The sequence below is a fragment of the Malaclemys terrapin genome, chromosome 4 (genome assembly GCF_027887155.1).
Source record: "Malaclemys terrapin pileata isolate rMalTer1 chromosome 4, rMalTer1.hap1, whole genome shotgun sequence".
Taxonomy (NCBI): Eukaryota; Metazoa; Chordata; order Testudines; family Emydidae; genus Malaclemys; species Malaclemys terrapin.
The window spans coordinates 137,418,043-137,435,261 of NC_071508.1; the positions used below are offsets into that span (position 1 = coordinate 137,418,043).

At 39.6% G+C, this 17,219-nt stretch overlaps 1 protein-coding gene across 1 annotated transcript in view; it reads right to left on the reverse strand.

Annotated features, from left to right (window-relative positions):
• The window catches only part of BRF1 (BRF1 RNA polymerase III transcription initiation factor subunit), a 246,681-nt gene that overhangs the window by 48,044 nt on the left and 181,418 nt on the right, over positions 1-17,219 (reverse strand). The window contains exons 13-15 of the mRNA XM_054024955.1: positions 14,788-14,869; positions 14,639-14,694; positions 11,363-11,619 (exon numbers count right to left, since the gene is read on the reverse strand). Of these exons, the coding sequence (XP_053880930.1) occupies positions 11,363-11,619; positions 14,639-14,694; positions 14,788-14,869 (395 nt within the window). The remainder of the gene's footprint in view (positions 1-11,362; positions 11,620-14,638; positions 14,695-14,787; positions 14,870-17,219) is intronic.

Genomic DNA, 17,219 nt, shown 5'->3' on the forward strand with positions numbered 1-17,219 from the left:
GAGGGGCACTTAACACGATCATCATACAAAGTTACCCTGTGGGCTAGAATTGTTCATACATAGTCTTCAATTCAGGAAGAAATTATTTTATAGATAGTCATTAAAATTCATTCTGCATTTTTGAGCTGCCCACATGACCTCAAACTGGACCATAGAAGGAGAATATTTCCTTGAATGGAAGGGGAAAGAGTGATATCTAGTTTATATTAAACAATAAGGATGCTGTAGAATTAAGTAGTCTTGACCCAAGTCTAGACTCAGAGGTCAACCCAGATCCATTTTTTTTTTTATTTTTAAATTAAAAATGTTTGAATTATTTTAGATCTTTGGAACCCACTATGTGGAAGGGCTCACACTTCCACATATTCCCAGAAGTTTCTTTCCCCAGCTTTGAAGGGGTTATTTTTATATCTCATAAACAGATTTGCATTTCACAAACAGCTTGCATATAGCCATTTTTTAAATTAGGATATTTAAGGGGGCTTCTGCTCACTCAGATAATTTGTTATGTAGGAGAGATAGAGAGGATGTGTCACTGAATTTTATTCTTTTAAACCCAATATATTCACGATCAGTGATTCCAAGATCCTTTTACCTACCAAAACAAAAAGCCCCAAACATGAAACAACTAAACTTAACACCATTAACTAACTAGGAGAAAAGGTATCAAAAGGTGGAAAAGATTCTGAGATCTACAGCGTATGAAAAAGAACGGAGGGCAGTATGGACGCTCTTTGGTAACCTCACTCTGAATGTCTGATTGTGCGTGACAGAAAAATGCACTGCCTCGACAATTACTATCTGCAAATGGTTCTGCAGTCTGTGGTGCAAAGGCACAGTCTCTTCAAGAATGGAGATCAGTGGAAGCAATACTCAAAGGAGAACCAAAACCACTCCTGAAATCTGTAGTACAGTAGCTGGAAAGGGGCTAATTTTCGGAAGTTTATAGAATACTTACACGTGATGGTGTGGAGTTGCTACCAAGATTTTAGGATAACTGAATTATAGTGGGTGTCTGACAAGGCCAGCCCTCAATCCCATCTGATGGGAAAGGAGAGGTGCTGTATTCTTAACAGTAGGCTGTCCTCAGACTGTGCTTAGGGGTTCCATTTTTCAAATCAGCCTCTGGATAATAAATGAGATTATAGCAGAGTGCCAGCAAGGTTATGACCAGTTTTCCATTTAACACCAACTCTTCTGAGAGCACTAAAATCTAGCCTTGAAATTTGGTGTGCCTCATGGGGGCATGAGGTTCAGTTACTGAACCAAATTTCGGTCCATTTGACCACGGGATTCCCAAGATACAGCTCCCACAAAAACAGCTTTTCTTAAAATTTATGTGTTGGCAACAATTTTTTCCACACAGATAGAAATCAAACGAGGGCCGAGATCACTGCACCAAGGTCTCAAATGTTTGAGAGTCACCCCAACAGAGTGCATGCCACCCACTACCTCTTTGGGGGAAATCAAATTACAAAGAGTTTGGTTCTCCAGTTAGGTGAGCTGCAGCAGTTCTAAGGTTCTTGCACCAAATGGATTACACTGCACATCTGCAGGGAGAAGGTAAAGGAGTTGAAAAGTAGCTATAACTCACAGGCCTTGAACAGCTCAAGGGAGAATGTTGTGGCCATCTCACCTGAGCAGCACATACGCAATATGAGTTCAAATCCAACCCTGAAGTCTCAACACACACATCTGGCAGATACTGGAAGGTACTGTGAGAGAGTGAGTTTGTGCAACGGCTCTTTTCAAGGCCCTCTGTAAAGACCTCCCCCATGTAACTATCTTTAATAGCTTTAATAAGGCAGCAGGGCAAATACTGACAAGTGGCAAACACCTACCTCTTTGGTTAAGCAACCATCTCTCTCAGGTTTGTTTTTTGTAAATGAAAACAAGATGAAACCAATTTACATAAATGTGCCCCACTAAAGGTTACCAAGTTAGATATCGGTAAGATTTATTTTAAATGCAGGCGCTTGGTAAATGCTACAGTTTTACAAATAAAAAGCATCAGTCATTTTTATTTCACTATCCTTTTACTTGGATCTAAATTATAAAATACAGAAGCAAAACTCAAACATGTACACATTACGCTACAAACTCACAAAGTACACCTCTACCCCTATATAACGCGACCCGATATAACATGGTAAAGCAGTGCTCCGGGGGGGCGGGGCTGCGCACTCCGGTGGATCAAAGCAAGTTCAATTAACGCGGTTTCACCTATAACGCGGTACAATTTTTTGGCTCCCGAGGACAGCGTTATATCGAGGTAGAGGTGTATAGAGTACAGACGACTAAGAGTTTAGCTGCCCTTCACAGGGCACCTCATGAAAACATTCCAGGGGATCTATTTACCAATTAGCTAATATCCGAACCAAAACCCTATACTATACACCACATTCACATGTGAAGACATGCAGAAAAATCCCCATTTTAAGTGGGCAACAACAATTTGAGTTTAGGCAAACAACCAAATAACCATTACTAGCATGCTTTAAAAGAGAACACATTTCTGTTAAAGGGCATACCTAACAAATACAACATAAAAATAAGCCAGCTGACTGAGAGAAAGATCTTGGAACTACAATCTGAACAAGGTGCTGTCAGCGCCAGCCTCTCAGTACCCAGAAGTCACCTCCTACAAGACAGGCCCAACAAAGAAAATAACAGAACACCACTAGCTGTCACCTTCAGCCCCCAACTAAAACCTCTCCAGCGCATCATCAGAGATCTACAACCTATCCTGAAAGATGATCCTTTACTCTCACAGATCTTGGGAGACAGACCTGTCCTCGCTTACAGACAACCCCCCAACCTAAAGCAAATACTCACCAGCAACCACACATCACTGAACAAAACCACTAACCCAGGAACCTATCCTTGTAACAAACCCCGATGCCAACTCTGTCCATATATCTATTCAAGTGACATCATCATAGGACCTAATCACATCAGCCATACCATCAGGGGCTCGTTCACCTGCACATCTACCAATGTGATCTATGCCATCATGTGCCAGCAATGCCCCTCTGCCATGTACATTGGCCAAACCGGACAGTCTCTACGCAAAAGAATTAATGGACACAAATCTGACATCAGGAATCAAAATACTCAAAAACCAGTGGGAGAACACTTTAACCTGTCTGGTCATTCAGTGACAGACCTGCGGGTGGCTATATTACAACAGAAAAACTTCAAAAACAGACTCCAAAGAGAGACTACAGAGCTAGAATTGATATGCAAACTAGACACAATCAACTCCGGTTTGAATAAGGACTGGGAATGGCTGAGCCATTACAAACGTTGACTATCTCCCCTTGTAAGTACTCTCACACTTCTTATCACACTGTCTGTACTTGGCTAGCTTGATTATCACTTCAAAAGTTTTTTTTTTTTTTTTTTTTTTTTTTCCTCTTAATTAATTGGCCTCTCAGAGTTGGTAAGACAACTCCCACCTGTTTATGCTCTCTGTATGTGTGTATATATATCTCCTCATTATATGTTCCATTCTATATGCATCCGAAGAAGTGGGCTGTAGTCCACGAAAGCTTATGCTCTAATAAATTTGTTAGTCTCTAAGGTGCCACAAGTACTCCTGTTCTTCTTCTAAAAGGGAGTTCTTCCAAAAGTGAATTTCATGCCAGTGACCCTCTGCTAGTCACCACACAGAAGTAAAGCCTGTAGCACAGCAGAAGACCAGAAGTAAAACTTAATATCTCATTTTCAGTAATAGCTATGAATTCCAAGCCATGTAGCAGACCTCAAAGTGAGAGTGGGGATATCAAAAGTAACTTACACGAAGAGCTGAAGACAGTTTTAAAAAATAAAAATAAATGGTGGGAAAATTAAAGCATATAACACACACGGAAAAGACTCACAAGTGCTTCAAATCTGTCAAACACATGGGATTGTATCTCTACAAACTTTGCACTCACACAAAATCTTTGACCTTCAGGGAATTCCTGAAGAAATACATCTACCTACTGTCCTTTTAGCTAAACCATGAACTTCAAACTTTCAAACTGAATTGGGCCAAAAGAAATCTGATGAGGTTCAACAAGGACAAGTGCAGAGTCCTGCACTTAAGACGGAAGAATCCCAGGCACTGCTACAGTCCAGGGACCAAGTGGCTAGGCAGCAGTTCTGCAGAAAAGGACCAAGGGGTTACAGTGGACTAGAAGCTGGATATGAGTCAACAGTATGTCCTTGTTGCCAAGAAGGCTAACAGCATTTTGGGCTGTATAAGTAGGAGTATTGCCAGCAGATCGAGGGACGTGATCATTCCCCTCTATTCGGCATTGGTGAGGCCTCATTTAGAGTATTGTGTCCTGTTTTGGGCCCCACACTACAAGAAGGATGTGGAAAAATTGGAAAGAGTCCAGAGGAGGGCAACAAAAATGATTAGTGGGCTGGAGCACATGACTTACGAGGAGTGGCTAAGGGAACTGGGATTATTTAGTCTGCAGAAGAGAAGAATGAGGGCGGATTTGATAGCTTCTTTCAACTACCTGAAAGGGAGTTCCAAAGAGGATGGATCTAGATTGTTCTCAGTGGTACCAGATGACAGAACAAGGAGTAATGGTCTCAAGTTGCAGTGGGGAAGGTTTAGGTTGGATATTAGGAAAAACGTTTTCACTAGGAGGGTGGTGAAGCACTGGAATAGGTTACTTAGGGAAGTGGTGGAATCTCCTTCCTTGGGAGTTTTTAAGGTCAGGCTTGACAAAGCCCTGGCTGGGATGATTTAGTGGGGGATTGGTCCTGCTCTGAGCAGGGGGTTGGACTAGATGACCTCCTGAGGTCCCTTCCAACCCTGATATTCTATGATTCTATGATGTTTTAAATACTATTTTTTCCTAGCACCAGGACCATAGCCCTAAAAGGCCAACTCTTTCCTTGATAATGTAAATTAACAGAGTGCTTTGTTACCTTAAGAATTACATTACTCGTTATCAGCATGGTTCGTGAGGCAAATTAACAGTACTGTATGTAGAAATACAGCCTTGGTTCTCTCACACACAGAGTATGTCTACCCTGCAATTAAAAGGCCATTGCTGGCCTGTGCCAGCTGACTCGGGAGGCTGTTTAACCGAGGTGCAGACAGACATTCGAACTCGGGCTGGAACCCAGGCTCTAGGGCTCTCAAGGTGGGAGGGTTCCAGAGCTCAGGCTGCAGCCTGAGCCTGAACACCTACAGCGCAATTAAACAGACCTTAGCCCAAGCCCCGTGAGCCCATCAGCTGGCATGGGCCAGCCACGGGTGTCTAGTTGCAGAGTAGGCATACCCATATGTATCATCTGACCTTGGCTTCCCAAGTCTAGCTGATTCACCATCTAAGTGAAAACAAGACAGGTTAGCCAATTCTAATTTTTCGATCACCCAGAAATATCTTGGATTACTAAACGGAAACTCTATTCTGTACAATCCAGGTAACTGAGCCGAAAGTTCCTTGATTTGGAAAACTTAAGCTCTGCCCACAATACCAATACCTTACAAAGCTAAATATTGTACACTGAACATGTTATACATCCACAACAAAGCAGCTGCTGGTTGTTTTGAGTATAGAGAAATAAATCACAAGTCATGACGATAGCAAAATAAGCAATAATGGACATCCACGCTGAGCATATTTACTTAGCTGAGCCTAGGGCATTTCCAGCACTGAAATGGTATGCTACTTAGTGTTCTAGTTTTATGTCAATTCCAGTCCTGTAACTAAAAATACAGTGCACAGCATAATTTGTTCCATAATATCTATGGTCCTGAATGTGTGGGAAATAGTTTTTTTTCCAGTAAAAGCACCTACATATTCTACTAATCAACCACAGTGCCCAAAATGCATCTGAAGAGGCAAGTTTCCTGATTAAAAGCAGATGAGCAGCTTTTAAGACCTGCTCATTCCTTGCGAATTTTTGCATGTGTCACATTTCAAAAGATCCACTGAAATGAAAGGGACCCATGAAACACATGTCCAGCATTTTTGGAGATATTTTGATCAGCTGTTGTGTGCTGAGTACTATATAATAGTACTACATACTACCTGGGAATTGCAACCTCTTTGCAAGAAGGGAAATGTTGGCTAGGATGCTGTGCCATGAGACAGACTTGGGAAACCCAACAGAAATGGGAACAGAACAGATGCTAATTTAACAAGCCACCCCAAGGCTCTAACATTGCAGCACATCCCTAATACTGCATTGCAATGTCAGCAATATGTAGGCCATGAATCTTCTGACTCAGTGGCACGACTGCTAACAACTCAGCCATATTGGCATTGGTTAGCCATCAGCTAACAAAATGTATCTACTAATAGGATCAATAACTACAAGAAAGGAGTGAGGCAATAAACAATTTTTGGAAGTAAATTTCAAATACACTCATTCCTGAAAACTCCACTGAGGGCTTTTGCTATCTTTGTAATAAACATGAGTTAGTTTTCTATTGTATATGCACATCCTTTTGTTCAGAACAACCTTCTTTTATTAAAAGAGATTTAGCTGTGCTTTATAATCCTGCTTCATTTCTTCCACAACAAGTTTTTTGTGAGATTAATTTGACAATTTATTCCCTTGATAATATATCCTGTCCTCTCAGATATCATTGCCAATTTCAAGTACATAGCAATAAATAGGCTTAAATTTTTTAAAAGTAATGACTTGAAAGGCCCTTCAGTTCCCATACTTTCTTGTTACAACAGATTTCACTTCGCAAGTAATGTAGTAACATTTCAGTTCAAGTAAATGTAAAGTATTAAAGCTTCCACCAGACCTAGATCCCCTCCTCTATCACAATTCAAGAATTCCAGGATATAACTCAATTCAAAATTGGAACTTTAGCATATATAAAATGGAAGTTATTTAATTAGCCTTTAAAAAAAAAAGAATTAACATGCTATCCCTATATAATTATGAATCCTGTTTCACATTAAAAAAACATGACTGAAGATCAACTGTGCAACTGGGTAATTAAAATTAAGCTGTGGCAACTATTTTGATAGTATTCAGTATAAATCAAACAATTATTCATGCACTAGATCCTAAAAACCCAGACATACTAAATAGGAGGAGGTTATTGCCTCATTCAGTATGTCAAAAATAAAATTACTTGACTCTCCAACCAGACAGTAGTCTTGGTACTCACTGGAGACAAAAAATTATATGCAATGAGAAATTTAATTAATCTTATTTTTATAAATAAACCCTCAAATTCTTTCTTCATTGAGTTCAGTACTAATGTTGATGGGCATATTAAGTACAACTCCAGCATATTTCTTGGAAATGCATTCAAATAAAGTATGTTGTTTTCTAAAAAGCATATAATTCATCCAGTTTGTGGTAAAGCAAAACACTCAAAAATCCAGCTAGCTTTTGAAAATATTGGTATATTTGATGATACTTCTTTACTGAAGAGCAAGATGTTTGCTTGGTTCTTAAAAACTGTTCTTTGACATCACTAGCCCATCAAAAATCCAGTAACTACAAACCCAGCTTTCAAATCAGGGTTTGTTTGCAGTTTAGAAAAGTGTAAAAGGGTAGATAAAGTAAATGCTCTTTGGAATTTAATTTTCCTATTAGTTTAACAGTAATTATTATATCACCAATGAAGCTCTATTAAAAAGATAGTTTACCAAGGAAATAAGATTTTAGCTTGTTTCTATGAAACTTTCTTAACACTCCACCTACTTAAATATTTGTTGGGAATCAATAAATTTACAACATTATAGCATTTGTTTACTTAGTTGTGAAAACACTGAACAAAACCTGGAAGATCTTTCTTTAATACTCTGTCTATCCTTATTCTGTGTTTATATATATAAAAAGTTTCCATTCAAAGGGCTTTAGTCTGAATCTGTTCTTACAAACATGTAGCCTAAAAGCCATAAGGAAATACGGATTACACTTGCAAGTAAATGACTCACTTTTAAATAAGATTGGGGGGATTCTCTTGTAACTGTAAGGTATAACTATAAAGAGAAGTCCTATGATAATCCATTGTATTTTATAGTGTGAAAGATTTAGAAGGGTAGAGAGTTGAAGATGACCACGTCCTTCCTTGCACTACATACAGTAAGATGACCCTTCCTATACTATGATGACCTCTGCTAAGTAAGCACAAAGAACATTTTCATTTGAGAATGGGGAGCAAGGAAGACTGTTCCATATTGAAACTCTGCTTCCCATACAAGAATTCTGCTTTAATCACCTACCACCAATATTCCTTTCCTCACTTGTCAAGTTCCCAGTAGCTTGGTCTCAGTACTTTTCAATTAGGCCAAAGAATTGAATCAGTACGTCTTTAAGACTTAACTATCACTCAGACTAATTGAAGTATTGGATTAAAGCATGCTGATCTCATAGATGCTTGTGATGCAAGCTGCTGCTGCAGATAGATTACTAAATATTTAAAACCTCTAAAGATAAACTAGAAGGATTATAAATCACTGAAAAATAAATAGCTAGCATAATCTCTGCAAATGTCTTCTGGATACTGGCATATATACTTCAGTCATTTTCTAATGAGAAATGTGAAGGGTTTTTATTATTAATTGCATACAAATTACCATGATTACTGTATCACAGGAGAAGTATTTATCCATTCACCTCTCAGAGGAACAATGCTGAATAAAGGAATTTATGCATGACACATAACAATGCTGAACAAAGGAATTTCTGGATGCCATATAAGATGTTTGGCACTTAGAGTAATGGAAGAAAATCAAAAGGAATATCATAAATCTTTAATTGTAGGAAATCAAAATAATCTATTTGCTTGCCAAGTTCTCAGTATCGTTTTAGCAGGACCATTACTTTGGAAGTGCAAGCTCTCCTTAATATACATATCTGTATGTGCACCCACCCCACCCCACACAACTCCCACAGGTTTGCTGCAAAATTAACCACATTTGAAAATTGCTAATCAGTGACAGAGAACTCTGCAAGCACCCTCAGGATGTGCTTTGAGTACTTAAAAGGGAAAAATAAATATGGTTTTATTACCTACTTTTGGAAAATAATTATTTGTATTTATCTAGATAGTTTTCCATACTGCCTTATTGTTTAATTTAGGGCATTTAAAAAAAAATGCTTAGCAGCTGAAGGGCCTACTGACTTCAACTGGAGCTACAAGGGCTCAGCATTTCTGAGAAACAGGCCCTGAAAATGGTGACATGAAGATGTGGAAAAGCCGTCAAAAACTGCCAGAGTATGTCTACACAGCAACTAGACACCCACGGATGGCCGGTACCAGCTGACTCGGGCTCATTGCTGTGTAGACGTCTGGACTCAGGCTGGAGTCATAGCTCTGGAACCTTCCCACCTCGGATGGTCCTAGAGCCCAGGCTCCAGCCCGAGTCCAGATGTCTACACAGCAGTGAAACAGCCCCAAGCCCCATGAGCCCAAGTTAGCTGGCACAGGCCAGTTATGGGTGTCTAGCTGCTGTGCAGACATACCCCTAGTGCTAAATGCTCATCTCTGATATGCAATTGTTTCAAAATCAATAATACCACCACAATGCAAGGCACCTACTTTTCATATCAGCGTTCACCTTCTGACAACAGAATCAGAGCATTATTTAATTAGATAATGTAACTCCTGGTTTAAGTCTCATCAAAAATTTGTTAAACCTAAATATCTTCAAGGTAACGTGTGTGAAATGCTAAAAATTAATCTTGAATACTTTTTGACACTTCACTTTGCTAACAGAAAAAACACTGCTTGTGGGTTTTTAGACCTCACCATTATCATCAACTAAATAGGAGACTTACAATATTCTTGCTAAAAGGGTCAGAAGGGAGACGAGGAAGTAAGAATGTTGTTATTAAGGGTATTTCTATTATCTTTCCAGGGAAACATTGTATAAGCATGGAGCAATCATGGTAAATAACAAAAAACAAACAAGGAAAAAAATAGCAGACAAGGGAGAAAATCTTTACTATTACAAATGTCTCTCGCAGAATCAAGTCTCCTAGGAATATTGAGAAATTTAAACAAGCCAGATCTCTCTATTTACACATTTATTCTTAAATTTTGGCTTTTAAACCAAGGGCCAGAATAAGCATCTGAACGCTATAGACTCGCACTGTGCTTTCTCTATTTAGCTTCTCCACCTATCGTCTCTCCTCTCCTCACCAGTTCAGTCTCGCCCCGTTTCCCATCTTGAACGGGCAGTTACCTGGCTTTCCTCCTCCCTCTGCTGACACCCTCTCATAGGGTGGCTGATTCCCTCACTCCCTGGCTCCCCCCAATTTCTCATCAAACACACATTCTTTCTCCTCCTCCAAAGTACATGCATCAGGCTCTTCTTTCCCCTGTATTACCGTGGTACATCTCTAGCCCAACTCGTTCTGCGAGGGCTTTAATTCCTGGCTATCTCCTACCCTCAACTCTGGGGGACTTCATCCTCCATACTGATGACTGCGCTGATGCTTCCTTCTCACTCCTCCTGGTTGAACCTGCCACCAGGGATCAACTTCCTCATTCACCTCACACCTTTGAGCTTGTCTTCACCAACAACACACAAACGAACAAACAAAAACACCCTAGCAGCTCATTCACAATCTTTGTTTCCCCTACCCTCCACACTTTGTCTGTTATCAATTGTAATGGTATGCCTAAACTTAGACTAGGTTCTTTGTAGGTAGGAACCATAGAAATATATAATAGATAAATGAGAAATGACTATGCATAGAAGCAGTTCAAATGATTATCTGAAGCAGACTAATAAAACAGTTGAATATTGCAGACAGCACACACCAATTTTCCTGTATACTTTACCGCATACTCCAAATCTATCCAACAAGTTTGATTATTTTACTCATTAAAATAGAAGTTTTCATCACAGCCTTAAACATTTGCAAGTGCAGACCAGAAAACTGACATGCGTATTTACTGTGAAGCTTTATATTTGTGTCATCAATTAACAAAAGCTTGGAATAAAACTGAAATAAAAGCTAATCAAAACGGCTAGCTGTCATAACAGATGGATACTATCTATTTTTTCATATCAAGTGGAAAAGCCAAAACTTCAGCATTTTAGTGTCATGTCTGTGACTATGAAGAAGCCAACTTAGAAAGCAAGGACAAGAAATGTCAGAATTACATTAAGAATAGACATCTATGGCTGAAAGATTCACATGTGAATTCTCATTGATTCTTTCACACTATGATGGTTAATCCATACAGAAGCTGTCAGCTGATATGTGGTCTGCAAATAAAGTTTCATTGTGGCATTGCATGAAAAATAAATAAAAATCAGAGCCCTAATGTTACTTTAGTCTCAAACAAGCGTTACACGATCTAGGCTGTCTGTCCAGAAAGATGCATAGACAGTCTCACAGAGAGATAAATGAACAACTGCAATACCTTTTTCCCATACTGTTTACAGTGTTGGCTATATTCCTACTGGCAGTGGATTTTCTTCTTGACAGCTTCTTGGTGTTGCTGCTGCCATCGGTGCTGTCATCCTCTTTCTTTGGTGTGCTACTTCCTTTGCTGTTCAGGTCCTTTAGCACATTATAATTAATTTTACTTGAGATTTTCTTCTGTTCCAACATCTTTTCAATTGCCTCTCCTGCTGTGCTAGCTTGAATTGGCTCCCGCTTTTTTGCAGACTTCTTTGGCTTAATTAAAATATAAAATTAGTGATTTAGATACAATCAAAATAATTTTATCAGAACAGAAGGGTGATCTGCAGTGCTGCTGACACTGGTGTTAGATGACCCAGTAGGCGGCACGATTCACTTGGAGTCAGTACCAAGCCAATGCCCCAGTATGGTGTTTCAGGGTATTGTACTGCTGCAGGTGCCAGGACTGGTATCAGCTGTAAAATTGAGATTCTGGCCATCTGAGGACATTGTAGAGCCCATGTGACTTTTTCAAGAGATAAGGTGTTAGCTTTTGTATCTTTTGCCAAATGCCACCACACGTCATTATGATTGCTCTATTAAATTAATCCCATAGTTGCTGCATTGTTGCCAAAGAGAAACATAGCCTCTTTCCCAAAGGTCATCTACAAGGGGGTGGGGCTGTTCCAGTGACAAGAGAGGGGCTCCCAATACATTTTATAAAATTAACCAAAAAGTAAATATACATTTCCCACAAAATACGTGTTTAAAACTAGACCCATATTGGGTTATAACTCTCCCTATAGTTAATTTCTGCAAAGTGAGGATCAAAATTACAGCAATACTATTTTGGGGAGCACCATAGAACTCTTGCTGCATGATTCAGTGAAGAAGGCCAACTGTATTACAGAGCTGGCAATCAGTGGGTAAATGGATTGGCATTAATGCTGGCCTCTGAGCAATTCCACGTTTCAGTTAGATGCTAGGCATTGCAGTGATGTCAGTGATGTTCAGTTGGAGGTAGTCTTGTGTAGATCAAAAAGTTGCAAGTCAAAGTTTTTGACTGACACTGTGTGACGGAGTAGGGAATGGGGTGGATTGACCTGGGCATGTTGCGTGGGAGTGTTACTGGGACTGTCTGCATTGGTGATGGGGATATCAGGGTGTGACTTCACTTGAGGGATGATACTTGAGCATGTAACCTGAGCACAGGAGGGGGATGGGGCCAGGTGACACCTTCTGCCAGGGAAACTGGACAAAGGCTGGAGGAGGAGCCGGGGGGAGGCTGGGTGAGATGGCTGGAGGAGGTTTCAGTTTGGAGCTGGGGAAACGGAGGGAGACCCGGGGTACAAGCTCCCTGCCCCCCAATATGGACCTGACTCAGGGGGTCCTGTTGTCTGTACCTGCAAGACCTGTTTTGGACTGTGTTCCTAACAGCTAATAAACCTTCTGTTTTACTGGCTGGCTGAGAGTCATGGTGAATCACAGGAAGTGGGGGGTGCAGGGCCTTGTCTCCCCCACACTTCCAGACACACTGCAACCCAGAATCAGAGGATGAGATGTTATAGACAGAAAGATCTTTGAAAAAGAACAGGAGTATTTGTGGCACCTTAGAGACTAACAAATTTATTACAGCATAAGCTTTCGTGGGCTACAACCCACTTCTTCGGATGCATATAGAGTGAAACATATATTGAGGAGAAATATATACACACATACAGAGAGCATGAACAGGTGGGAGTTGTCTTACCAACTCTGAGAGGCCAATTAAGTAAGAGAAAAAAACTTTTGAAGTGATAATCAATATGTTTTTTTCTCTTACTTAATTGGCCTCTCAGAGTTGGTAAGACAACTCCCACCTGTTCATGCTCTCTGTATGTGTGTATATATTTCTCCTCAATATATGTTTCACTCTATATGCATCCGAAGAAGTGGGTTGTAGCCCACGAAAGCTTATGCTCTAATAAATTTGTTAGTCTCTAAGGTGCCACAAGTACTCCTGTTCTTTTTGAGGATACAGACTAACACGGCTGCTACCCTGAAAAAAGATCTTTGAGTGTATCTTGCAACTGTTCAGGTGAAGAAAGGTCCCATGTCCCCATTCTAAAAGAGTAGGGAATAACTGATGTGTTGCCCAACATTTTCCTTCTTAAAAGAAGGTTTAACATCTAAATCTGCAGGTGAATTATTTTTGAATACATAACAGCTGTTCTATTTATCTCCATGGGTCAAATGCTACCTTGAAAATCGCAGGCGCTACGCTAATCAAGTTCTAGCCTAAAGTTGTCAGCAACAGTAGGGAGTTCGAGAAAAACTCAATGTTGTCAGAACAAAAAGGCAGGTGTTTGGGCTGTTTCTGTGCCAGAGGGTTATGCAGAGTTTTGAAAATTACTTGTGCAATGCCATCTGTATGAATGTAGCCTGAATGAGAAATTCTCAAGCAACAAACAGTCTTTCATGGTCGGGTTTACTTTTTATTGTTTAAATATCTTGGAAAATGGTGTCTTTCATTGGTCTGTTAAAAAAAGACTGATGGAAAACACACACCAAAAACTAATGTAGATTTTAGCCGCATGGGGAAAATTATGCACAGACTGCCTTGTCACTTGGTCAATTACACAAAATATTAATGCCGTAAATTGTGACTATGTGGCCAATTAGACTGAGTTTAGCAGTTTAAAGCAGAGAGGACAAGCCACTTGTTAACATAAATGTCACATGCTTTATGAAAGGTAGAACAATAATATCCCTTCAAGTTGCTGTAATGGAGATTTGTTCACCTCTTCATACAGAAACCATTACTGCAACAACATACAAAAGTGCTGCAGTGGTAGCAAACTCAGAACAAATACAACATGAATGTCTTTTCAAAAAAATCAGGAATGTTTTAAGAATAATTTTTAAACAAAGTAATCGCCGAGGATAGCAATCATAAATGCAACTGACCGTTCCATGCAAAAAAAAAATTTGCCGCAACTGCAATGTACAGAAGTTCCCTACCTAACAGAGTTCAGGGGGACTTTAAAGTATAGTCTTGGGCTAGAGATGTCAACAATGCTCAGGCAGGAAAATGTTACACTCACCATCTGAAAAGCTGTGCTGCAGCACAGTTTCATTAACGTTTAGGGTGATAAAAAGCTATTGTTAGGCTAGTGGAGAACTGAATTATTGCTTGGATTGCCCCCAACTTATTCTAAACCACTGTAAGAGGAGTTTGACCAAGAAATGTAATGAGTTTCTAGTAAATTTGCAAATGGACACTGTTAAGCACAATTGGAATATTTAAGTCATATACCTTGTGTTCCTTATAAATCCCAAGCTCCTTCTCTTTTGCTATTCTTGCTTCTTTCTCTGAAAGAAAGGTAGCCAGCATGAAGGACAGGTATCAGATTGCTTTTTGTGACATGTAACCAGAGACAGCATTTCAGTGATTATGCTTCTTACCCTTTTGCTCCTTCAAATAATCCGCATTTTCTTTCATCCACAGTTCTGCTTTTATTTGAGCTTCCGTTTCATCAAGTATATACTAAAAACAAAATAAAATTCATTTCTTTTCAGCTACTAACCTGAAAATGGTGGGCAAAATACAGGGAAAAAATACAGGTAAAAGCAATTCACATTCAACCTTATTTTTAGAACTATATTAATGAAGGAAAGTTTGTTCAAGGGGAAATAATGGGATAGGAAAGAAAGAAGCGACAAATACTAGCTAGCACAATAAGTTTTAGTCCTTCCACTTTGGAGATCTGAGTTCATTCAAATTATATTTTCAGTTCTACTCATTCAGTTTCACTCAAGTCACTGGAGTTGAGTGGGGCAGGGGAACAGACCTAAATGTGGTCCAGAAATTGCAATATTAAAGTGGCATGATGAATCTCATCCTAGCTTTCAGTTATGCAGATTACAATACCAATCCAATATTAGATTCAGCACAATTAGTCTTTGTGTAACACTGGTTCCTGATTGCAGGTTGGGAATGAGGAACATTGGTAAAGCTGTGAGGAGAAACTGGATCAAGCCATTACTATTCATCTTTTTATGAAATTTTTTTAAAAAAGTATTTTGTGGATGCATTAAAAGAGTAGAGCCAAGTAATGTAAGCGATACTAGTTTTAAGTGCTAATAAAACAGCTTGATTCTCTAGCAATTTATTCCTTTTACCATTTCAGATTTTTTTCAAAATAAAATATACACTCAAGTAGTTTATGAGAAAAATAATTCAACTCTAATGAAACTGATCCAAGAATCGTCCTTCACATTGGAACAAACTTGGGGAAAAAACATTTGTTCTAATACCAGTTTACCTGGCCAATATTTTCTCAGTTTCATCTCTGTGTATTAAATTTGGGTCATAATAATGAAAACACACTCACTCATAGCTCAACTATTCACCCTGCTTGCATCAGAGTTATGGCTTCACTGCAGAGTCTAGCAGGAAGAGAAGATGGGTTTGTTCCTTCCCAGCATCTGTTTAAATTATGGATCTATTCTGATGAGTAACTGAAATTGGCATGGAGGGGTTTTGTATTTACTGTTTCTGTTACTTCCATAGCACATTCACTCCTTTCCATATTCTTCCTAACTGCCTGCTTGGCAGACTCAGCCTAGGTGCTGAAAGTCAAGCGGGGCTCTCTCCTGCTCATCCATCACCAAAAATAAAAGATTCTGCAGATCAAATTATATTCTCAGTTACATGTATGCAACCCCATTGTTTTCAGTTATTTCAGGACACGAAGAGGAATTTATAGCACCGGGTTTTGTTTGGTTTTCAACTGCACTTTTTATTTGTAAGCTTAGCATGGTCTAGTGGAGAGGGCACCAGCCTGGGAGTCAGGAGACCTGGATTCAGGCACTGACCTGCTGTGTGACCTTGAGCACGTCACTTCACTTCAGTGCCTTTGTTTCCCTTTCAGCCACCATTTGTCTATCTTGTATGTTTAGGCTGTGAGGCAGGAACTCTTTCACTGTTTGCACAGCACCTCGCACAAGGGCATCCTAGCCTGGGAGAGGAGAGATCTGGGTACAAGGCCCTGCTCTAATGAATATTTAATTGTTTATACAAAGTGGAACAGCTCCAATAGGAGAGACACCCTCCCAGCCCAGAATACACTATATCTTTGCAGCAGACCCAGGTTTGAATCCCCACTTAGGAGCAGAGACTGGAAGCCAGGTCTCTTGACCCTCATGTGGACACCCTACTCACTGAGCTACTGCCTTTAAAAGGGGGTGGGGATACTACCACCCCTCCTTTAGTTCATTTCCTTTGCTTTTATTTTTAAAATGTTTACAATGCCAAAAATCAAAACAAAATGTTTTGTTTGACCCGAAACAAAATATTTCTGAATGTTTTGACTAGTCAAAAATTCAAAAAAAAAAAAAAAAAAATTGGCTTTGATTTAACCGCCCCCCCCCAAGTTTTCTAGAACTAACAGCTAACCAAAAAATCAGTTACTCGCCCAGCTCTACTACACTTTACTGTCACACAGGCAAATAAAATAAACTGAGTAAGGGTTATGGAAATCATTGAGACAACACAGGAGCCCAGAATGCCATTTTACAATCTCCTTCCAGGGCAGCACCACACCTTGAACATATCTTCAACAAGTAACTACGTGATGCATTTCATACTAAATGAAACTTAAAGGTCCTTCCTCTCTAAAATAAAATACATTTCCAATAACAATTCCTCCAACATGATGAGAAATGGCAGCAATAACAACATACTACGATTTTATAATATCTCGCAGAGAATGAGCTAGAGTGTAACAGATTGGCCACGTGCATTAGTTTTGGTACCAGATTCCCATAATTACAGGCATTAGCTCCTGACCATCTATATGCATTATAAGCAAGTTCCATCAAAGTGGGAGATTGGG